At 39.2% G+C, this 24,092-nt stretch overlaps 1 protein-coding gene across 10 annotated transcripts in view; it reads right to left on the reverse strand.

Annotated features, from left to right (window-relative positions):
• The window catches only part of MTBP (MDM2 binding protein), a 76,615-nt gene that overhangs the window by 41,691 nt on the left and 10,832 nt on the right, over window positions 1–24,092 (reverse strand). For 6 of the 10 annotated variants that reach the window (XM_086335676.1, XM_086335678.1, XM_086335674.1 and 3 more), the window contains 6 exons: window positions 22,941–23,058; window positions 21,910–22,044; window positions 20,263–20,357; window positions 19,380–19,452; window positions 16,114–16,231; window positions 2,206–2,379 (listed from right to left, as the gene is read on the reverse strand). In XM_086335676.1, coding sequence (XP_086191802.1) covers window positions 2,206–2,379; window positions 16,114–16,231; window positions 19,380–19,452; window positions 20,263–20,357; window positions 21,910–22,044; window positions 22,941–23,058 — 713 coding nt within the window. Of the gene's footprint in view, window positions 1–2,205; window positions 2,380–7,363; window positions 7,490–16,113; window positions 16,232–19,379; window positions 19,453–20,262; window positions 20,358–21,909; window positions 22,045–22,940; window positions 23,059–24,092 lie in introns of those variants that run through there. The other 4 variants (XM_086335679.1, XM_086335675.1, XM_086335681.1 and 1 more) reach the window with 2 other exon arrangements.

Genomic DNA, 24,092 nt, shown 5'->3' on the forward strand with positions numbered 1-24,092 from the left:
ATCTTTCATCTTGCATATTTCAAAGTAAACAGTAATAAATGAACAGCAGAAAATAAACATTCTAAATTATTTTGCATTTTAAACTTTGACCTGCTTCTTAAATTCAGAGAATTTAGGTAGAAGAGTAGAATTCCCTCCACTACATCTTATTCTGAGGGACTACAGGGGCTGGTCTTCAAAGACGGCCTCCCCGTGAATCCGATTCTGCTTCTCACCTGCTGTGTAGACCTTCCACAGTGAACCTAGGTGACCCCAGGAAACCAACAGGCATGGTGAAACTGCCAATGAAAGACGTAGGTCACAGAAAGTCTCACAGCTTCTCAGAACACTCGCTCTAAGAGAAGGCGGCAACCGTACAGGAATCAGGCTTCCTGCAGGCGACGCTGTTGCGAGGAAGCCCAGGCTGGAGGACGGGCGTGTGAAGAGGAAAGCAGCTCTACCTGCTCCAGCCACCCCAGCCCAGGCACCAAACACGCGGGGAAAGAGCCAGCCTACACACCCAGCCCCGTTAAGTCTTCAGATGAACAGAAGCCCCAGCCGTGTGTGAGGGCAATCACGCGTGGGCCTTCAAAACAGAAACGTCCAGTCACAGCACTATGAGACGTTATAATAAACAGTCGTTGTTAAGCTAAATTTGGGGCGGTTTGTCACACCATGATGGATAACCCAAGGATGGAGCTTGAACAGTAACAAAAGATGAGCAATAAAGATGCTTGGGAGAAAGTAAATAACAATGAGAAGTGCCGGGAGCCGGCATACTACATATTGAGTGCATATTGCATACTGAGTGCATATTGCATATTGAGTGCAGCACTTTCCACAGCATCATCTTTCAGGATCTGGAATAGCTCAACTGGAATTCTATCACTGCAGGGGGCCAGCGTGAGGAGCTCCACCCAAGACAAAGGTCATGAGGGAGGAGGCTCGGCATACGCAAAGGCGGGATGGAGCCTCAGGAGTCCCCCTGGAAATTCTCGAGCATCTCTGCCTACTTTCTGCTTTGTGCCTTCACCTACACCTCTGACTTTACGGGGGGCTGTCCCCCACTACCTCTCTGAAACAAGAGTTAGCTTACAGCTCCAGTTAATAATTCCTGGGTGTGACAGTGTTTAACCTACAAACTCTTTTGGAAGTCCTTTAGCCTGCCTGAATAGGTTTCTCCGGCCACATGTGATTGCTCAGAGCCTCCCAACTGTGAGAGGCATGAGATGTTCTAAACTGTCTAAATACAGATTCCTTTGAGCAGTTAAAAGATTGATTAGAAATTGTATTGGTGAAGGGTTTTTCATTTGTTGGGCCAATGTTTGCTGCTAAGTCTCCATATCCCTTACCTGCTGTGTCCCTGGCAGTGTATTGATTAATATAATTGGTGTAAATAGTAGCTTCAATGTTTGTAACCTGGGACCCTTGAGTTAATTCTTTTTCTTGTTATAGCCCACCACACCTTTGCCCTAACCTTTAGAGAAAAATAAGTTTTCTGAAGAAAGGGTCTTAAAATGTTAACAGGCCTCCGGGCCAGAAGATGATGCAAATCACCTAAGCTTTTGCATATGATAAGTTTGCAGGAAGAAAGCCTGGCTTGCTGCATGACTCTACCCCTTCCCCCATTATCCTCTATGCATAACTTAAGGTATAAAAACTACTTTGGAAAATAAAGTACGGGCCTTGTTCGCCGAAACTTGGTCTCCCCATGTCATTCTTTCTCTCACCTTCTGGCTGAATTATTCAGCCTCTTTTCTCCACTAAATTTCCTCACTGAGCTATCCTTATTTCAGCCTCTTTTCTCCACTCAATTTCCTCACTGAGCTATCCTTATTCTATTACTCTTTATATCCTTAATTAAAGTTTAATTAAGCAGTTGTTTCCTGATCCTTGCCGACGCCGTCTCTCCTTTGAATACCCTGGATCAGCCGGGGCTGGACCCTGGCAGAGAAGTAAATTCTAGAAAGATAAATTGTTTAAAGTGGAAAATACTAAAAATTTTCCTGTTTGGAACTGAAGGGGTGACCTGTTACATTTTAAGAAGTATGATGCGTAAGGGATTAATAATTGTTCAAATGTGTTATAAAATATTTAAAGCAAAAGCAAATTTACTGAAAGTGAAATGCAGTTTGAAAACAATAGGTTCACTAAAACCACGTAAGTTAACTACTTACACAAACAAACGTAAAAATGTTTTGTTTTCCCTCTAAAGTTAACACTCACTCAATTTGGTTTCTTCTGTCGTTGCTTTCATCTTTCCATGAATTAAACTGAGTGCAAACGAGCCATTGATCTGGTTGGCTGAGTGAATCAATGTGGCTTTACACTTTCCATTGCCATTACCTTGTAACAAGAGATAATAGCTAGAACTCTCTCCTTTCACTTCAACATCTGGAACTAAACAAAAACAATTATCTTGTTAAGCATGTGAAAATTCAGCAGACAACATAGCAGAATCATACGTTTGACCCATAGGATATAATTACATTTCTATGTTATTTTAAAACAAGGTGTCACTCAATATATTTGGGACAGCAGTTGTTCATTTAACTGAAAGTCACTCAGTCCTGTCTGACTCTTTGCAACCCCATGTAGTCCATGGAATTCTCCAGGCCAGAATACTGGAGCGGGTAGCCTTTCCCTTCTCCAGGGGATCTTCCCAACCCAGGGATCAAACCCAGGTTTCCCACACTGTAGGCAGATTCTTTACAGCTGAGCCACAAGGGAAGTCCTATTTATCTTTTTTTAATTTAATTTATTCATTTAACTGAGGAAGCTGTTAAAGCAGAGACTCATATAACAAAAATGATACTCACAAAGCATATATGTCTTACTTTAAATTAAAACTATGTATACTCATTAATCGGAGAAGGCAATGGCACCCCACTCCAGTACTCTTGCCTGGAGAATCCCATGGATGGAGGAGCCTGGTGGGCTGCAGTCCATGGGGTCTCAAAGAGGCGGACACTTACTGAGGGACTTCACTTTCACTTCTCACTTTCATGCATTGGAGAAGGAAATGGCAACCCACTCCAGTGTTCTTGCCTGGAGAATCCCAGGGACGGAGGAGCCTGGTGGGCTGCTGTCTATGGGGTCGCACAGAGTCGAACACGACTGAAGCGACTTAGCAGCAGCAGCAGCATACCCACTGATTAACTTTGATGTGGCTCTTTAGAGTTCTAGTACATCTTTTCTATACATTCACACCCATAATGTATCAACTACTATTTCCGGCTTTCATCTCTTTAAAAGTGGAGTACACTGAGCCCTGCACGCACACGCAGCTCCACTGGTGGCAAAGGAGTGCACACGTGCTCAGAGAGAGCTTCTTGCTCCTGCACGGTGCATCCATAATGAACTTTACAGTGGGGTGGACAGCACTCATTAATCTGGCCGCCAGTAACGAGAAGGTCAGTTAAGACAGCTAAAAACAAACCAAGTAAGGGCTATAGTGAAGGTCAAGGAGAAACTGTGAAGCCTTTGAGATTAAAAATAGAAATAGAAGCCTTTTTGTAGAAGATGGTGAATTGGACATAAGCATTTATTTTCACTGTCTCCTGAAATTCCATGAAATGAGAATAAATTTAAAAATAGCAGAGAACTATAGGAACCAATATCTGAGAGAAGAGACAGGAGCAACTGAAGTTTCAAAGCAGGAAAGAAGATGAACAATTGGAAACAGACTTCAGACTCCCAGTTGCTAAGCTGAGAAAAACCATAAAGTTTGGAAGCAACAAAATTTATACTACAACTCCTGACACAGGACTCTGGGATGGCACTGGAAACAAAGTGACGGTGAAACAGTAAAACAGGCTGGAAGTCTGTCTTAAAGCTGTTTGGTGTCCAGATCCCTCCACATTCTGTGCAGGCAAACAACCGTCCCTTCCCCAACTCAGGGGACTAGCGGTTATTCTCTGGAGAAAGTAAAACAAAACATCTCTGGCCTGGGAGATATAAGACAGAGCTTAGGGCTGAAATTGATTATTCATGTATTAAGTGAATGCCGGTATACTAAATACTGAGGCCCTTCACCCTTCTTCACTTACATAATTTCCAGAATTTTGGAAGCCAGAGCAGAACTGAGCTTCCTTTTGGAAATATGGTCAGTACTGGTGTGCTGTGTGTTTAGTCGCTCAGCTGTGTCTGACTCTTTGCCACCTCATGGACTGTAGCCCACCAGGCTCCTCTGTCCATGGGATTCTCCAGGCAAGAACACTGGCGTGGGTTGCCCTGCCCGCCTCCACGGGATCTTCCAGACCCAGGGATCAAAGCTGCATCTCTCATGTCTCCTGCGTTGGAAGGTGGGCTCTTTACCATTAGCACCACTGTAAGTCTCTAAGTCACTTATTAATTGGGTTGTCTTCATACTATTGAGTTGTAAGAATTTTTTTAAAAAATATCTGTCCATTTTAAGATAATATGATTGAAACTATTTCCTCTTGCTGCTGCTGCTGCTGCTGAGTTGCTTCAGTCGTGTCCGACTCTGTGTGACCCCACAGACGGCAGCCCACCAGGCTCCCCCGTCCCTGGGATTCTCCAGGCAAGAACACTGGAGTGGGTTGCCATTTCCTTCTCCGACGCATGAAAGTGAAGAGTGAAAGTGAAGTCGCCCAGTCATGTCTGACTCTTTGCGACCCCATGGACTGCAGCCTACCAGGCTCCTCCGGCCATGGGATTCTCCAGGCAAGAGTACTGGAGTGGGGTGCCATTGCCTTCTCCATTTCCTCTTAGTAGATTTAAAAATTTTTCCTTAGCAGAGTTTTTCAAAAAGGAGACAGGTGAATTTATTCAAAAAATTTAAATTTTGGTGAATTTATAGGTTTCTTTTAACAGATCCTCCTTTTGGTATATGTTTTCTTACAGAGGTTTTATACTTTTAGTGCTTGCATTTAGGCATATGTAACTTTACATATATAATTGCATATATGTGTGTAATTTTTGAGTCTCTATATATGAACATTCAATTATCCTGGTATGTGTTAAAAAGACCATCCTTTTCTCACTGGCATCCCTGTCTATTCTGCTCCACTGACACATGTGAGCTCTGTCTTGATTCTTACAGCTTTACAGTGAGTTGCAAATCAGGCGGTATAAATTCTCATACGTTGCTCTTCCTTTTCAAAATTGTTTTAGCCATTCTAGACCTCTGTAATTTCCTGTAAATCTAGTATCATTTTGACAAATTCTATGAAAAGGCCTTCTGTAATTTCATTAGAGATTAGATTGAATCTATTCCCTGTAACTCAGATGGTAAAGAATCCGCCTGCAATGCAGGAGTCCTAGGTTTGATCCCTGGGTCGGGAAGATCCCCTGGAGAAGGGAAGTGCTACCCACTCCTGTATTCTGGCCTGGAGAATTCCATGGACAGAGGAGTCTGGCAGGCTACAGTCCATGGGGTCGCACAGAGTCGGACACGTCTGAGGGACTAACACTACTACACCACTGCTACCATCCATGTGGAGAGAAGGATCACCGTGATAAAACTGCGTTTCCTCAACTATGAACACGCTGTATCTCTCCATTCACTGTTCTCTTCTTTAAATGCCCTCAGTGATGTTTTGTAGTTTGCAGTGTACAGGTCTTGGACTTTGTTAGATAGAGTCCCCTGGGTTTTATTCATTGATTTCTGGTCTAATTTCCTTCCTTCTCCTTAACTTGGATTTAGTATTCTAGCTTCCTGAGGTTAATGTCGACTTTAGATCTTTCTTCCATTCTAAGATATGCATTTAGAATCCTCTTAGAACTGCAATGAGGGGCTTTTCATATGTTTGTTTCTATTTTCATTCAGTTAAAATTATTTTTTTAATTTGACCTAGGGGCTATTTAGAAGTGTGCTTAAATTTTAGTTTCCAAATATTTAAAGTATTTCTCAGATTTCTTTCTGCTGTTGCTTTCTAATTTAATTCCATTGTAACTGGAGAAAACATTGTGTATTATTTTTATCCTTTTAAATTTACTGAGCCTTGTTTAATGGCCTAACAAATATATAGTCTACCCTGAAAGTCCCATCTGTGCTTGAAGAGAACAAGTATGCTGTTCCATGGTATGCTCAATAAAAGTTAACACAGTAAAGTTGGTTGACCGTTTTTACTACTGAATTTCTAGCACCTAGAATAATGCCCTGAACACAACGAGCACACAGTAAATGTAAGTTCTGCTGACTGGAAGGGTACTTTGTCTTTGCCACTGAAATCTCTTTAAAAATCTTTATCCAAGTCCTTCACCTCTTCTCAAGGGCAAAAGTATTTATAAAATAAATTACACTGAGTCACCTTAACCTTGTCAGTTTCAGCTCACTATTTTGAAACACTTTTACCCCACTGATTGGAGTATGAAGAAGGCACAAGCTTCCTCAATGCAAAGTACTTTATTAGTCCTAATAATTTTTTTTTTTTGGCCGAGTATCTTCAAAATGTTTCCTTTCAAAAGAATTTCAATTTTTAAAAAATGTGGCAAAAATAGAACTCAGGATGGTGAAATGATCACAGATGACCAGCAGAAAGATTTAGGTGGAAATTCTGACTTCACCCTGTGCCTTAGGCAAGTTTCCTGATTTCTCTGTACCTTAGCTTTTTCATTCTTTATATAAAATTAGGCAATGATCAACATCCAATTTTTTGACCATTTCATAAAACATCTCTGTGAACATATGGTGTACCAGGTTCTTTTCATTATACAACTGACTTTTTAATGCAAGTTTAATCATAGAGCCCTTTCTTCAGAAAGGTAGTAGGGTTTAGTTCCTTGCATTTGTTTCCATAGTTCTTTTACATTTTTCCCAGTACCATAATACTCGAATATTTCAGCAAAAATCACTTTTAAAAATCTATTCTTTTGCCATTCAATTTAAGCATATTTCAAATTGGGCACTGTCCTATTTGAGGTCAAATTGTATGAATTGCTGATATTTAACAATTTTTGACATACCACAGTTCAAACTAATACATATATGTATTATATACATCCCTTGATTTCTTACATTACACCTGAAGAACTGATAAAACCCAGAGCACAAACTTTGGTTCACACTGCAGTTCATTCAAAGTCTTTCTTCACTTTTCCAGACAGCAGTTACTACTAATTGGAAATACAATCTATATTTCACTTAATATTTAACAATTATTTTTGAGTACCTATTAAGTGTCAGGACTTCCCTGGTAGCTCACAGGGTAAAAAAATCTGTCTGCAGTGCAAGAGACCTGGGTTTCCACCCCTGGGTCAGGAAGCTCCCCTGGAGAAGAGAGCAGCTGCCCTCCAGCATCCCTGCTGGGGAATCCCACGGACAGAGGAGCCTGGTGGCCACAGTGCATAGGGCCCATCAAGGGTCAGGCACTGTTCCAGGCTCTGAGAATAAAGCAACAAATAAAAGTAAAGAGTTCACCTTGTCTCTTCTCCATTCCAGCGAGAGAAATGAACACACATTAGGTATACTAGATGGCGGGAAGCACTAAGTAGGAAAACAGAGCTGGGACGATGAGAGGACATCAGGAGTGCAGTCCAGCTGCAGCTTTAGACAGGAGAGTGAAAATTAGGTCCTGAGCGAGAAAATGACTGTGGAGTAACGGTTTCCCCAAACTGAGAGACCTAGCCACTCTGGGTAAGAACTGAACCTGTGACCCCATCACCGTGTGAGCTCCCCAAGGGCGAGGTCTTTGTTCAATTTACTGCTGGTCCAGCATGTGAAACACACCTAGCACATTTGAGCTGCTCAGAAAAGTCTGCTGAAAACATAAGTATTTCATACATGTGCAAATACAGATACTTACATTCACACACCTGAACAGGTATTTGTACTACAAACTGTAGCAATAACAACCTTTGCACATGTTTTATTTATGTAATAGCTACTCGGGATTATTTCTAGTTGGTTACTACTAAATACAATGCTTTGTACATAGTATTTGTATAAGTATTTTGTATAAGTATTTGTATAAATAGCACTTTGTATTTGTATAGGTAAGACTTATAGCTCTTTCTCCATATCTATTTTCTAAGTTATAGTGTAAATTCTAGAAGAGGAGAAGCCATGTCTGCCTTGCTCACCACCAATCCCCAGATTGTAGTACCATCCCTAATTCATAGTACCTACAAAGCACGAACAGAAAGGTATGATTGAATGAACAATTAACAAGATCGTAAAAGTACAAAGTCAGGGAAGAATTTCAGCAAAGAGTACAAAGTGTAGCTTGGAGGAAAGGGAACATGGAAGGCACCATCAGAGAACAGCTGGGCAGGATTCAATAGGCTGTGGGGAGACAGAGTTTTGATTCAGAAGACTGATCTGACAGTTGATATCTTATCTGACAGTGAGAGAGGCTACTGGAAGGGGCACCACACAAAAGGGCTATGATGCTTCCCCATGGAAGAGGCATCAAGCGTATACTAGCTAAAATTCAGCTACTCTTTACAATGGAAGTTTTGTCTGTGGGATAACTTCCCCTCCAGGAAGTAAAATAGAACTTAATAATCAACTGTTCTTTTTGATTGTTTCTACTTCTAAAAAAAAAAAAAAATACCGTGAAGTGTCAGCTTAATCAGCCCTCAATGATACAGCCTAATCAGTAATCAACAATCTGGCTTCAAAGATGGTCATGTGATAGATTTCTAATTATTTTTCAGAAATTACCAATATGAATCCCCAAATTTAAAGAGGGGATAAAGAAAAATCAAATCAAGCCAACTGATAAGGTATTTTCTTAGAGCTGCAATAAAAACTATGAAAAAGAAAAAAGCTGAGAGTAAATTCTAAATCAAGAAATTATCTTAGAAACAATTACAAGAGGAAAAATAAATAAAGGGCTGTCCAGAATACACTCAAGTTTAGTTAAGAGACGTTAGTGTTCAATCCATGTTAATAGCCTTCAGTTCAGTTCAGTCGTTCAGTCGAGTCCGACTCTTTGCGACCCCATGGACTGCAGCACACCAGGCCTCCCTGTCCATCACCAACTCCCGGACTTCACCCAAATTCATGTGCATCAAGTCACTGATGCCATCCAGCCATCTCATCCTCTGTTATCCCCTTCTCCTCCTGCCCCCAATCCCTCCCAGCATCAGGGTCTTTTCCAATGAGTCAACTCTTCTCATCAGGCAGCCAAAGTATTGGAGTTTCAGTCTCAGCATCAGTCCTTCCAATGAACACCCAGGACTGGTCTCCTTTAGGATGGACTGGTTGGATTTCCTTGCAGTCCAAGGGACTCGCAAGAGTCTTCTCCAGCACAACAGTTCAAAAGCATCAATTCTTTGGCGCTCAGCTTTCCTCACAGTCCAACTCTCACATTCATACATGACCACTGGAAAAACCATACCCTTGACTATGTTTTTTTTTTATGATTTAGGTATGACCTAAATTTTGACTTTTTATCATTTAGGTATGATCTAAATCAAATCCCTTATGATTATACAGTAGAAGTGAGAAAGAGATTTAAGGGACAAGATCTGATAGAGTGCCTGATGAACTATGGATGGAGGTTCATGACACTGTATAGGAGACAGGGATCAAGACCATCCCCATGGAAAAGAAATATAAAAAAGCAAAATGGCTGTCTGAGGAGGCCATACAAATAGCTATGAAAAGAAGAGCAGGGAAAAGCAAACGAGAAAAGGAAAGATATTCCCATTTGAATGCAGAGTCCAAAGAATAGCAAGGAGAGATAAGAAAGCCTTCCTCAGCGATCAATGCAAAGAAACAGAGGAAAACAATAGAATGGGAAAGACTAGAGATCTCTTCAAGAAAATTAGAGATACCAAGGGAAGATGTCATGCAAAGATGGGCTCGATAAAGGACTGAAATGGTATGGACCTAACTGAAGCAGAAGATATTAAGAAGAGGTGGCCAGAATACACAGAAGAACTGTACAAAAAAGATTTTCACGACCCAGATATTCACGATGCTGTGATCATTCACCTAGAGCCAGACATCCTGGAATGTGAGGTCAAGTGGGCCTTAGAAAGCATCACTACGAACCAAGCTAGTAGAGGTGATGGAATTCTAGTTGAGCTATTTCAAATCCTGAATGATGCTGCTGTGAAAGTGCTGCACTCAATATGCCAGCAAATTTGGAAAACTCAGCAGTGGCCACAGGACTGGAAAAGGTCAGATTTCATTCCAATCCCAAAGAAAGGCAATGCCAAAGAATGCTCAAACTACCTCACAATTGCACTCATCTCACACGCTAGTAAAGTAATGCTCAAAGTTCTTCAAGCCAGGCTTCAGCAATATGTGAACCGTGAACTTCCAGATGTTCAAGCTGGTTTTCGAAAAGGCAGAGGAACCAGAGATCAAACTGCCAACATCCGCTGGTTCATCGAAAAAGCAAGAGAGTTCCAGAAAAACATCTATTTCTGCTTTATTGAGTATGCCAAAGACTTTGTGTGGATCACAATAAACTGTGGAAAATTCTGAAAGAGATGGGAATACCAGACCACCTTACCTGCCTCTTGAGAAACCTATATGCAGGTCAGGAAGCAACAGTTAGAACTGGACATGGAACAACAGACTGGTTCCAAATAGGAAAAGGAGTACGTCAAGGCTGTAGGCACCCTGCTTATTTAACTTATGTGCAGAGTACATCATGAGAAACGCTGGGCTGGAAGAAGCACGAGCTGGAATCAAGATTGCCCGGAGAAATATCAGTTAACCTCAGACATGCAGATGACACCACCCTTACGGCAGAAAGTGAAGAAGAACTAAAGAGCTTCTTGATGAAAGTAAAAGAGGAGAGTGAAAAAGTTGGCTTAAAGCTCAACATTCAGAAAACGAAGATCATGGCATCTGGTCCCATCACTTCATGGGAAATAGATGGTGAAACAGTGTCAGACTTTATTTTGGGGGGCTCCAAAATCACTGCAGATGGTGATTGCAGCCATGAAATTAAAAGATACTTACTCCTTGGAAGGAAAGTTGTGACCAACCTAGAGAGCATATTAAAAAAGTTATGACCAACCTAGAGAGCATATTAAAAAGCAGAGATATTACTTTGCCAACAAAGGTCCGTCTGGTCAAGGCTATGGTTAATAGCCTTAAATATAGATAATAGTGAGAAACCGATAAATACTATACTATCCCATCATTTCATGTAGTAAGGTGAAACTGACTCCTCTGCCATCCAGTAAGTCTATTTCTGACTTTGTTTTAGCATCCGCCAAAATCACCAGGTATACACATATTCCCTGTGAGCTGAGAAGGGTTAAAGTTGAATTTATTCATGAGCTAGTTCAATGCAATAAGCTACATTAACAATGTCTGTTCCTCAAAGAAGCCCTCTTGTAAGGCTCTGTGAGGTCGTACACACTGGAAGTATCCTCCACTTCACTTTCACCCTGCCAGCTAAAGGGATTTAAAATAATTTTTCAAAGTGCCTGCCTCATTTGGCTATAAATTTCACAAAGAAGAGGACCATGCCTCTGTTTCCTCAAGTGTAAGAACCTCGCTGGACTCCCCATCATTTCTCACACCTTGCACCATATTCTATATCATGTCATAAATTGTATTTCAATATTGATGTTAATGCCTATAATTTTTTCCAGTTTTCCAACAACCGTTTCCTCCACTATGCCTTAAATTCAGGTATTTCTAAAGGTTCTTGTTCTCATCACGCTGTGTTTCTTTCCAACCACGCCTACAGTTTCCACTGCTACCTTCACTCATCTGTGGAGGGCTGTGACATCAGTGGCGTCCCAGGATTCAGACCCTAATAGCCACCTCCCTCTTGAATCTGGCCCATGTTGAGAGTAGCTTTAAATAATAGAACACAGCAGAAGTAACACTTGGCCAGTTCCGGGAAGAAGCCTTAAAAAGTCCCAGCAGCCTCAATTTTTGTATATCTTGGAATCTTGAGTTGTCATGTAAAAATCTTAGCTATCTGCTATGGAGATCACAGGAAAAAAGCACGTGGCAAGGAAAAGGCACTGACAGCACATGGGGAAGTGCCCCTCTTCCTGTGCCCATCTGAGGCCAACCCGCAAACAAGCCACCAGCTCAGTGACGCCACAGCTCAATCCGTGAGCGCTGGTGAGACGGGCAGGAGAGCTGCCCAGGTGAACCCTGCTCCAACTATGAGCAAGTCAACTGTCTGCTCTTTGCAGCAAGTCACTTAGGGTGATGTTCTGTTTGAGTCTGGGAATTCTCCAGGCCAGAATACTGGAGTGGGTTGCCTTTCTCCAGGGGACAATTTTCAACCCAGGGATCAAACCCAGGTCTCCTGCAGGAGACCTGGGGAAGGTCTCTTGAAAACAGAAGGAAAGTCAAGAGATACCTGGAGTAACAGGCAAATTTGGAGTGTCTCCAATGCAAGTTTGGCACTGGAGTACAAAATGAAGCAAGGCAAAGGCTAACAGAGTTTGCCCAAGAGAACATACTGGTCATAGCAAACACACTCTTCCAATAACACAAGAGAAGACTCTATACATGGACATCACCAGATGGTCAGTATCAAAATCAGATTAACTATATTCTTTGGAGCCAAAGATGGAGAAGCTCTATACATTCAGCAAAAACAAGGGAGCTGACTGTGGCTCAGATCATGAACTCCTTATTGCCAAATTCAGACTTAAATTGAAAGTAGGGAAAGCCACTGGACCATTCACATATGACCTAAATCAAATCCCTTACGATTATACAGTGGAAGTGACAAATAGATTCAAGGGGTTAGATCTAATAGACAGAGAACCTGAAGACCTATGGACGGAGGTTTGTGACATTGTACACGAGACAGGGATCAAGACCATCCCCAGGAAAAAGAAATGGAAAAAGGCAAAATGGTAGTCTGAGGAAGCCTTACAAATAGCTGAGAAAGGAAGAGAAGTTAAAGGCAAAGGACAAAAGGAAAGATACACTCATTTGAATGCAGAATTCCAAAAAATAGCAAGGAGAGATAAGAAAGCCTTCCTCAGTGATCAATGCAAAGAAATAGAGGAAAACAATAAAATGGGGAAGACTAGAGATCTCAAGAAAATTCAACATACCAAGGGAACATTTCATGCAAAGATGGGCTCAATAAAGGATGGAAATGGTATGGACCTAACAGAAGCAGAAGATATTAAGAAGAGGTGGCAACAATACACAGAAGAACTATACAAAAAAGATTTTCATGACTCAGATAACTACGATGGTGTGATCACTCACCTAGAGCCAGACATCCTAGAGTCTGAAGTAAAGTGGGCTTTAGGAAGCATCACTACAAACAAAGCTAGTGGAGGTGATGGAATTCCAGTTGAGCTATTTCAAGTCCTAAAAGACGAAGTTGTGAAAGTGCTGCACTCAATATGCCAGCAAATTTGGAAAACTCAGCAGTGGCCACAGGACTGGGAAAGGTCAGTTTTCATTCCAATCCCCAAGAAAGGAAACTCCAAAGAATGCTCAACTACGCACAATTGCACTCATCTCACACGCTAATAAAGTAATGCTAAAATTCTCCAAGCCAGGCTTCAACAGTACATGAACTTCCAGGTATTCAAGCTGGATTTAGAAAAAGCAGAGGAACCAGAGATCAAACTGCCAACATTCGTTGGATCATGGAAAAAGCAAGAGAGTTCCAGAAAAACATCTACTTCTGCTTTATTGACTACACCAAAACCTTTGACTGTGGGGATCACAACAAACTGTGGAAAATTCTTGAACAGATGAGAATACCATACCACCTTACCTGCCTCTTGAGAAACCTGTATGCAGGTCAGGAAGCAACAGTTTAGAACTGGACATGGAACAACAACAGACTGGTTCCAAATCGGGAAAGGAGTATGTCAAGGCTATATATTGTCACCCCGCTTATTTAACTTATATGCAGAGTACATCATGAGAAACGCTGGGCTGGATGAAGCACAAGCTGGAATCAAGATTGCCGGGAGAAATATCAATAACCTCAGATATGCAGATGACACCACCCTTATGGTAGAAAGTGAAGAGGAACTAAAGAGCCTCTTGATGAAAGAGGAGAGTGAAAAAGTTGGCTTAAAGCTCAACATTCAGAAAATGAAGATCATGGCATCTGGTCCCATCACTTCATGGCAAATAGATGGGGAAACAGTGCAAACAGTGGCTGACTTTATTTTTCTGGGCTCCAAAACCACGGCAGATGGTGACGGCAGCCATGAAATTAGAAGATGCTTACTCCTTGGAAGGAAAGTTATGACCAACCTAGACAGCATACTAAAAAGCAGAGACATTACTCTTCCAACAAAGGTCCGTCTATTCAAAGCTATGGTTTTTCCAGTAGTCGTGTATGGATGTAAGAGTTGGATTATAAAGAAAGCTGAGCACCAAAGAATTGATGCTTTTGAACTGTGGTGTTGGAGAAGACTCTTGAGAGTTCCTTGGACTGCAAGGATATCCAACCAGTCCATCCTAAAGGAGATCAGTCCTGAATATTCATTGGAAGGACTGAGTGATGCTGAAGCTGAAACTCTAATACTTTGGCCACCTGATGTGAAGAACTGACTCACTGAGAAAGACCCTGATGCTGGGAAAGACCGAGGGCAGGAGGAGAGGGGGATGACAGAGGATGAGATGGTTGGATGGCATCACCGACTCAAGGGACATGAGATTGAGCAAGCTCCAGGTGTTGGTGATGGACAGGGAAGCCTGGCACGCTACAGTCCATGGGGTCACAAAGAGTCGGACATGACTGAGCGACTGAACTCAACTGAAGTAGGGTGACTTTTAAGATAGGTAAACAAAACAGCTGGTAAGCTAAACTCTAAATCTCCTGCTCTGATGACTCAGTGAGATATACATCTAAAACTTTAAACTCTAGCTTTAACTTTCTACATAAATACTAGGTGCATTTCAAATTCAACATTTGCTAACATGTATTTCAATATCTCACCTATAAAGTACTGGGGAAGCCACTGATTGTAAAACTGTATTCCTTGGCATTCTAGGGCTCTACAGTATCTCTGCAGCTTTCCCGGTCAATAATCTGCCTGCAATACGGGAGAGGTAGAAGACGCAGGCTCAATCCCTGGGTGGAGAAGATCCCCCTGGAGGAGGAAAAGGCAAGCCATCCAGTATTCTTGCCTGGAGAATTCCAAGGGCAGAGGAGCCTGGCGGGCTACCGTCCATGGGGGCACAAAGAGCTGGACACAGCTGAGCACGAGCACTTGACTTGAGAGCATGTCCAGAGATTACAGCAGGGCAGACACGCGTCTGCAGTCCTACCACAGCATGGGGCACAACAGCTAACCATAAGCGCAGAATTAAATTAAACGAAAGAAAGAAGTGAAAGTCGCTCAGTCGTGTCCAAGTCTTGGCAACCCCATGGACTGTATAGTCCATGGAAATCTCCAGGCCAGAATACTGGAGTGGGCAGCCTTTCCCTCCTCCAGGGGATCTTCCCTACCCAGGGACTGAACCCAGGGCTCCCACATTGCAGGCGGATTCTTTATCAGCTGAGCCACAAGGCACAGTCCACAAGCACTGTCCAATTGGAATAGACACTGGCGAAGAGTACAGAGGAACACACTTTGGTGATGTGACTTTGGACAAGTCACTTTAACATCTGACCCACCATTACTTCATGAAATATTAGTTTGGATTTAAATAATCTGAATTTATAATAGAAACTAATGACATCTTGAATGTAACAGATTATTAGAGGCCTGGGTTCAAATCCTTGGAGAAGTTAACAGAGCTATTAACTGGAAGAGACAGGATTTGAAACAAGATTCTGCCAATTAATAGCTCTGTAATTTCTCCAAGCCCCAATTTTCCGTATCTGTTAAATGGGTATAAATGCAATTTCAAAAGGTTATTATAAAATTTAAATGAATCAAGATTTCTAAAGTACTTAGAATAGTGCACAGCATATAAAAAGTTGTTAAATAGATTCTATTAATTTCGTCAGAAAATTGTAACCACAAGTTTATTTCCTGAAATGGCTCTAAGAAACCCATGTTCAATATAATTAGCTATCTAATTAACCAAGATTTCTGTCTTTTGAACACTGATATTTTACGAATGAATTAAGGTTGTTGTATGTATGTTGCAGTAGGTTGTTAGATAAAAAAAAAATCTTAATATGATACAGGTCTTTCTTAATTAGTAGTAATAACATTTTCTCATGAAGAAGTGTTATCTCTATTTCAGATTTGATATGTACATTATTTATGTTACACCATGAAAACTGGACTGCTTACCAGTGATTGTCCTAGGCTTTCTAGCCATATATTCCTTCCATCTTCTTGAACTGAGCTGGCTGGGAGGAGGAGTAAGTATGCTACCAATGGTACACGGCAATACAAAAAGAGCACCAGCCTGGATAAAACAGAACATACTTTTAGTGACTGCACACAGAAAGCAACTTTAAAACAGTATCACCTGACAATTCTCTACTCACATTTCATCGACATAACACACCTTTAATAACACTCTCTCCCCAAAATTTCACTATAAAATCTAAAAAAAAAAAACCCAAAACACAGCCTCACCTCTACCAAAAAAGTAAAAGCCAAAAAACATAGAAAGGTATTCAGCTATAGGTATTCCTTTTCCTTCCACTGAGTCATATATCTGAAAACCATATTTACAATATTTGATTTAAGTTCAGGTTGTGGGTATAATTTCTTTGTCTATCTGCAAATCAATGCTGCTAAGTCACTTCAATTGTGTCCAACTCTGTGCAACCCCATAGACGACAGCCCACCAGGCTCCCCCGTCCCTGGGATTCTCCAGGCAAGAACACCGGAGTGGGTTGCCATTTCCTTCTCCAATGCATGAAAGTGAAAAGTGAAAGTGAAGTCGCTCAGTCGTGTCTGACTTTTAGCAACCCCATGGACTGCAGCCCACCAGGCTCCATGGGATTTTCCAGGCAAGAGTACTGGAGTGGGGTGCCATTGCCTTCTCCGGCAAATCAACGAGAGGCCACAAATTCTATCTGTCCTCAAAAGATTCTGGTCACACTAAGCCATAATTTTATAACTTTGAGTCTAAATGGATTATTGTTCTGGCTTCAAAATTAGAATCAAAAGGCAATTTCATAACTTCTGTTCCTAGATATCAGAGACTTAATGCTAACAGATATAAAATTCAGAGAAACCATGAATCTATGCCAGAAAACATACAGCAGTGTCCAACTGATTTATGAGCAAGCTCAACTTAGTCATCCTCATATTCCCATGGCTGGGTTCACAGATGTTCATTAAATATTTGTTCCCCCAAACCCAACATAACATATTTAGGTAAATTCTCAATTTGATTAAGCACTGAACAATACAAATTGCAACCCTGAAAGCTGTACTTTGCCTGTTATTTTAGAAATGTAAGCTACAAAATCAGCACATCTCGATATATACATTTTTTTTTTTTAATTTGGGGGAAATTTAGGCACGAGGCATCTCAAATCTAAAGCAAAGTCACTTTTAATTGTCTTTTGTAGACAGATGGGTTACACGAGATATGTGATACAAAGTTAATTAACACTTTTTGCTGCTATTTATTATTTTTCCTTACGTATTCTTAACAGTTGTAAAAATAAGTCTACTGGGGCAAAGTAAGGAAGGTAAAATTAAATATTCTTACTTTATTATTATAGCCATAATCTTTTTAAGTCAAGTATATTCCACATACTCAAGATTAGACATTAAAATAAAAATATTTAGGAAAATAATCATTAATTCTAAAAGATATATGTTTAATTTTCTAAACATTAAGTCCTAGTTCTTCCTCCTTGCATTAAGAAGACTTCTTAGCCCAAAATGCATGACAAGACCATCTGGCCCAAAGGGCAGACAAAGCTGTAATGTTAGTATGCCAGATCAGAGTCCAGTTATAGTTTAACAATTATATGACCGTTAAAATTATAGTTACAGCTTAACAATGTAGAGATGCTAAACACAGTTCAAAGCATAACTTATACCCTGGTATAAATATCCTGATCCACCATCCAGATAAATAACCACATTTCTGAAACAGCCTATTTTTGATTATACATTTACTACAAAAATGAAAATAAACATCTCTAAATCACATACGCTATAATTTCCTACAAAATAAATGTATGTCAATAGTTTACACTATACTGACAACAAACTTGGATCCTGATAAGCCGTGCTCACTCCTACACTAATCCTTAGACAGACTCTGAGAGACCTGAGAATGCTTTTAGTTTCACCTTCTATTTCAAAATTTAAGACAACGTTTCAAACCCCTTTCAAGGGGCAAACACCAAACAAGCAGGCACTAATATGACAATCATCATTTTAGCCTTATAAATTCTCCTCTTTAACAAAAATGTTCCTGCCCATATGATTAATAGATATTATGATTCCCTAACAATTTTATCTTGCCTTTTTCTAATCTAATAAGTATTCCTCTAAAAGGGTTTTATTTTTATTCTGGGGATAATCAAACATCCTTTTTAAGCTCAGAAGTCGACTTAGGATCACATAAATCACTAGAATTTCAGCACTATGATAGCTTCCCAAGGAGGGACCTTGTCCACTTTATTCTCTCCAGCACCTGCAACAAGCAAATGGCAGGCAGTCCAAAAAAAAAGAATAAATAAATGAAAACCATGGTATAAAGCACTAGGATTATTTCAAGCAATGAGCATCCAGTTTAAAATTTTCTTTCAAAAAATGTAGAAGACTAATTTTAACCCAATGTAAAAGGACAATGAACTGTTTCACATTTACAGATCTATCAGCCAAATTACATAATCTATGTTTCCAAAAATTATCCCTTTTGCTGCTTTAAAGTAGGAACATATATTTAAAGATCCAATATTTGTCCTTGACTGATAAAGTACAGTCCACTATTCTATAGTCATTGCCCAAGAAACAATAAAAATGACAATCTAATACAACAAATTTAAAATAAAACAACTGAAAATATGACATGAATAGATACCAACAGTTTAGCTGTCTTCTAGGATTGGTCTTGCCTATCTTCAATAGATGGATTAATAATTACTTTATACCTGTGCCAAATTACAGGTATATGCTTGATTTTGACTTGAAACATTATCTATAAAACTAAGGACTAAAGATTTCATTGTAACTTCAAAAAGAGGGTATCTAGAGCTTTATACGTTTCGGGAAAATGTTTCACTTAAGTGTGTCTATCATCTGGGCCATATAAGTATCTTGCCACAGAACTGAAATCACATGTGAAAGGAGTAGGTTAACAAAAATCTAACATAGCCTAAAACTTTAAAGCAATTACCAATCATGAAGCTTATTTTTGAAAATCTCTTCTAAAAAAACAAAAATCACTTCCTGTCTGCAGTGGACTCAAGTTATAAAGTCCAAAATATTTTAATATGAATTAGGACCAAAACAATGTGTTATGTGAAAGAAACCAAATCATCACACAAAGACAGATTAAAAAAACATATATTCCCTTTTCTCACACATCTGTAAATACTGAGTTTAAAACAAAACAAACAAAACCCCACTTTCTATACCTCGCCACACAGGGAAGAAATCTGCTCCAACAGCAACCTGGAGGTCTGCTTGGTACTGTTTTTTGTCAATCCCCTGTACTAAGGAGTTAAAGAAATGACGGAATGGTTAGCTATCAAATAATTTAACTTCCTAAAATAAGTTTGATCCTCCAACTCACAGGATGTTTAAATTCATTTATCAAAAATTTTAAACTGCAGGAACTCAGAATTACTCCTCTCCTTAAGGACAATTATTTTTCTGATTCTGAATATACACCAAGAAGTAGGGATACTGCAAACTATTAGAACCAGAAATTTTAAAAACTGGAGCTTCTGAATAAAAATTCAAGAACACTGTATGTACTAGTGTTTCATTTCCAATCAACAACAAATTCTTTTTATACAAAATATTGTTATTAGGTATACTCTTAAAACGTCTTAAGATATATTTTCTTTAAAAAGATTCTAAAAACGCTGAATATTTGCAGACAAATGTGATGGCATTCATATTTACTTAGGTATTTAAAACAATACAGTAGAACAGCACTTTTATCTATCCTGTCAATGTCAAGAGAAACATCTGAACCTTCTAATAGTATATAAATTATTTTGTTTTTCTTCATAGATTCCTAACATTTTTCCCTCTTCCCTACCCCACAAATGAGTGATAATTTCAGGAAGTCTTCTGCCTATCCTAAAGGCGTAAATATACTACCTGAAGGAAGATTCTTTTCTGCAAGTTGTAGAACTTCTCTTAAAACAATGGCAATGAAAGGTATACTGATATTATAAAAAAAAGAAACACAAAAGTAGGGCCAAATATTTAAATGTGGTAGTACCAGGAAAAAACTCTACTTGACACAGAAAATGTGACCTATGATGAACATGTAAATGAAAAGGATACAACTCAAATTCAATGTCTGACATATAGCAGGAGGGTAGATCTGATAATTTTATCATCTGCACAAATTCTAAAGCAGGGCCATAATAATGAAAAACCTAAAAAAGAAAATAAAATTATGTAAGTTTTTAAATACCAGAAATAAAATGAAAGTGAACAAATTAGTGATCAGGTTTTAAACCTTTAAAATTGGTCTTAAAAAGACAGTATTTATACATTATGCAAGCCAAACACTTCATTCTCTATAACAGAAAAGAATTTCTTCCATTCCAATTCTAGCTTTCAGAGTGGAGAGATAAACATGGAGATTTCCTAGAAAGGAAAGTTTCTAGAAAGAGTTTACAGGAAGAAGTCTAAAAAGAGGTAAGCAACAGAGGACAAGAGTTCTCAACTTATCCTGTTTATCTCTAGCTAGACAGACAGATACGCCAGGAGGCTAGGTTACTGAAGTGGGTCTGAAAAACTGAGAAAGAAAAAGAAAAGACACACCAGAATGGACTCTGACTGGTATGCTGAGATTAAAAAAAAAAAAAAATCCTTGGAGAAAATACCAAAGTAATTAAAGAAAGAACTAGTGAAACCAAGATGCTAATTAACAAAGCAAGCTCCACTCGAAGAAGTAAGATTAAGGATTTCTTTGGATAGTCTAAAACTAAACTAAGAGTGAGCTAGTGAAGAGGGTATCTCCAAGGCTGGGGTTAGCGTACTTAACAGGAAGCACAAAGAAAAGCAAAAACATCTTCAAACAATACAAAATTTTAAACTTGCAGAAATCTGAGTAATTTTACCATATGTGATTATGTGTATGTATGTGTGTGCATACACAAAAATACACAACACATATATAAAGATCTGTATACTCAAGGGTATGGTTTTTTCAGTAGTCATATGTAGATATGAGAGGTGGGTCATAAAGAAAGCTGAGCGCCGAAGTATTGATGCTTTTGAACTGTGGTGTTGGAGGAGACTCTTGAGAGTCCCTTGGACAGCAAAAAGATCAAACCAGTCAATCCTAAAGGAAATCAATTTGAAATATTCATCAGAAGGACTGATGCTGAAGCTTCAATACTTTGGCCACCTGATGCAAAGAGCTGACTCATTAGAAAAGGCCCCGATGCTGGGAAAGACTGAAGGCAGAAGGGGGCGACAGAGGGTGAGATGGTTGGAGGCAACACCAACTCAACTGACACGAGTTCGAGCAAGTTCTGGGACTGGTGACAGACAGGGAAGCCTGGTGTGCTGCAGTCCATGGGGTCACAGAGCTGGACATGACTGAGTGCCTGAACTGATGCATGCGTTTATGTGTGTGAACACAGAGACAGAGAGATCAAAGCCTGTTTTCTTTCCACTGTGTCATGCTCCCTTCAAACTGAATCCTAGAGAGCTCACATGGTAAAGTTCAAACCTGAAGTGGTTTCAGGCCTATACTGACCTAACATTAGGATCATTTCATTTTGAAAAGAATCTAAAACAGTGATAGTTTTGCCATCATTCAATGCTGATAACACAGTATAATTTAAGAACAATTATAATAAAAGTTGTGTGAGTGAGCACACTTAAGCACATATATTAGCTAAGTTAACTGAAGATTCAAATGTATCTTATAACAATATTTATGAATGGAAGATTGCAAAAACAAACACAGATTACCTTTGGCAAAATATCTTTATCCTTCGATGGTATTATCTTTTTGTCAAGAAAGCAAGTTTTTAAATTAGATGTACTAAAATTCTTAGGTGTGACTCCCTTTAAACAAAATTCAGGAAAACTAATTTCACTTCCAAACTGAAAAGAAAGAGAGCACAGTTACAGGCATCATGAATTAAGTTACGAAGATTAATGCATCTTATTGCAACATAAAAGTTGAGAGAAAAACCACATGTAAATTCATTTTTGATTCCTCGGCTCAAAATGAACTCTTCCATTTAGGTATACATCATTCGTATTTCAACTTACACGTGAATTTTTCATGAAATGCTCTCCTTGGCCTTTCACTAGCCCACAAGAGTATAGTAAGCCCATTCTCTGGAACCACAGGGGCGTCCTTGATGGTTCAAATGGTTAAGAATCTGCCTGCAGTGCAGGAGACTGGGGTTCGATCCCTGGGTTATTAGGAAGATCCCCTGGAGAAAGGAATGGCAACCCACTCCAGTATTCTCGCCTAGAGAATCCCATGGACAGAGGTGCCTGGCGGGCTACAGTCCATGGAGTCCCAGAGAACTGGATACAACTGAGCAACTAAGCATAATAGACTGAAATACATCAAATACCAGAAATACTTATTTCAACATGGATACAACTTACATGCAATGAAATAAAGCAGCTTGGACAAACATGAGCTCAACTAATGTTAAAAGCTATGTTTTAAAATAATGTTACATTCTAGAATTGCAGTGCCCAAAACAATCGTAGAGACTATTTAAATTTAAATAAAGTGAAAAATTCAGTTCTGTGTTTGAAGTAATCACATAGAAAGTTCTAGTAGCAACATGAAGCCAGGGGGCTATTGTACAAGTATAAATTCAGAACGTTTCTATTAATGAAGAAGTTCTATTGAGATAAGTGTTTTTCCAGGACATCTTCAAATGGTACGTTTTCACTAGGATTCATTAATATTATCTGTGTTGTAAATAAAGTTGAAAGGCCTGCTTTGTAAACTGTGATAACAGAAATCCACTTACCTTCCTCTCCCATATCTGAATCTTTCCCCTCCATAGCTCCTTTGAATCAATAGCATTTCTGAGATCTTCAAAAGATACAATATTAGCAGAAAGGTATTCTGCAATTTTCTGATAATTTCTATAAATAAAAAGTTCATGATAATTCAATACAGGCTTTTAAATTTGACTTAGATTTAATGGTTATAGTTAACTACAAGCTAAATAAGCAAAATGTAAAGGTTATATTTCTGCTTTTATCTACTAATATAGAACATTCATTAAATCAGTCTCTGGAGAAGTTTCCAGCATATGTTCATTTAATCTCAACATCACCATGAATTATGAATAATCATCCTTAATGCCATAGATGAATAGATTTTCCTATTGTTATTTACTGGCTTTAACATGTCAGATACACACATATGTACACACATATACAGACGGAAAGAATTAAATTCTTATCTTCAAAAGAACTGCTTTCCTAAACTGTTCCCACAGCAGTTCTGTATGAAATTCCTTAATAGCACTGACAGATTGTCCTGACTATATGCATTCCAGTTCCTCCCTGTATTTCAATGAAAAAGACCAAATCTCACTTTTGTAATTCCCCAGTATACACTGCTGTGCTTAGCATAGTGACAGTGGTCAATAGACAGCTGCTGAATGAAGAAAATCATGAAGTGAGCAAATCCAACACCTATTTAAGGATCAAAACTGTAATACACAGTTGATCCTTACTCAGGTGTCTAAGACACAACAGTATATATTTATTTCTACATTGCACATAAAACAAAAAAAAAACCATGACGTTATAAATCCAGTGTATCCATACACCCATGGCATTTATCACGGTGCTCACTGGACAATACAAACCTATTTAAAAATACACAATGTGTTTGGAGAATAATGCTCAATAACGGTTCAAAAACAGTATCCATAATATTTACTAAAAACCTAAAACTTCTGAGAAATATAAAGAATGAAATAAGGAAAATCTAAGTTCTTCTCAATGAAAAAAATTTCTAATTGCAGTGGGACATATTGGGTTGGTCAAAAAGTTTTAGTTTTCCCATAAGATATTGCTTTCTTGGCCACCCCCATAAAACTCACATTTTTAAAAATCTTCAAATGTTGGGTCTATTAAAAGCAGGGTACCAAGTTAACTGTAAAAAT

The sequence above is a fragment of the Bos grunniens genome, chromosome 14 (assembly GCF_055505025.1).
Source record: "Bos grunniens cultivar Pamir isolate PY7600 chromosome 14, Bosgru_T2T1.0, whole genome shotgun sequence".
NCBI classification, from domain to species: domain Eukaryota; kingdom Metazoa; phylum Chordata; class Mammalia; order Artiodactyla; family Bovidae; genus Bos; species Bos grunniens.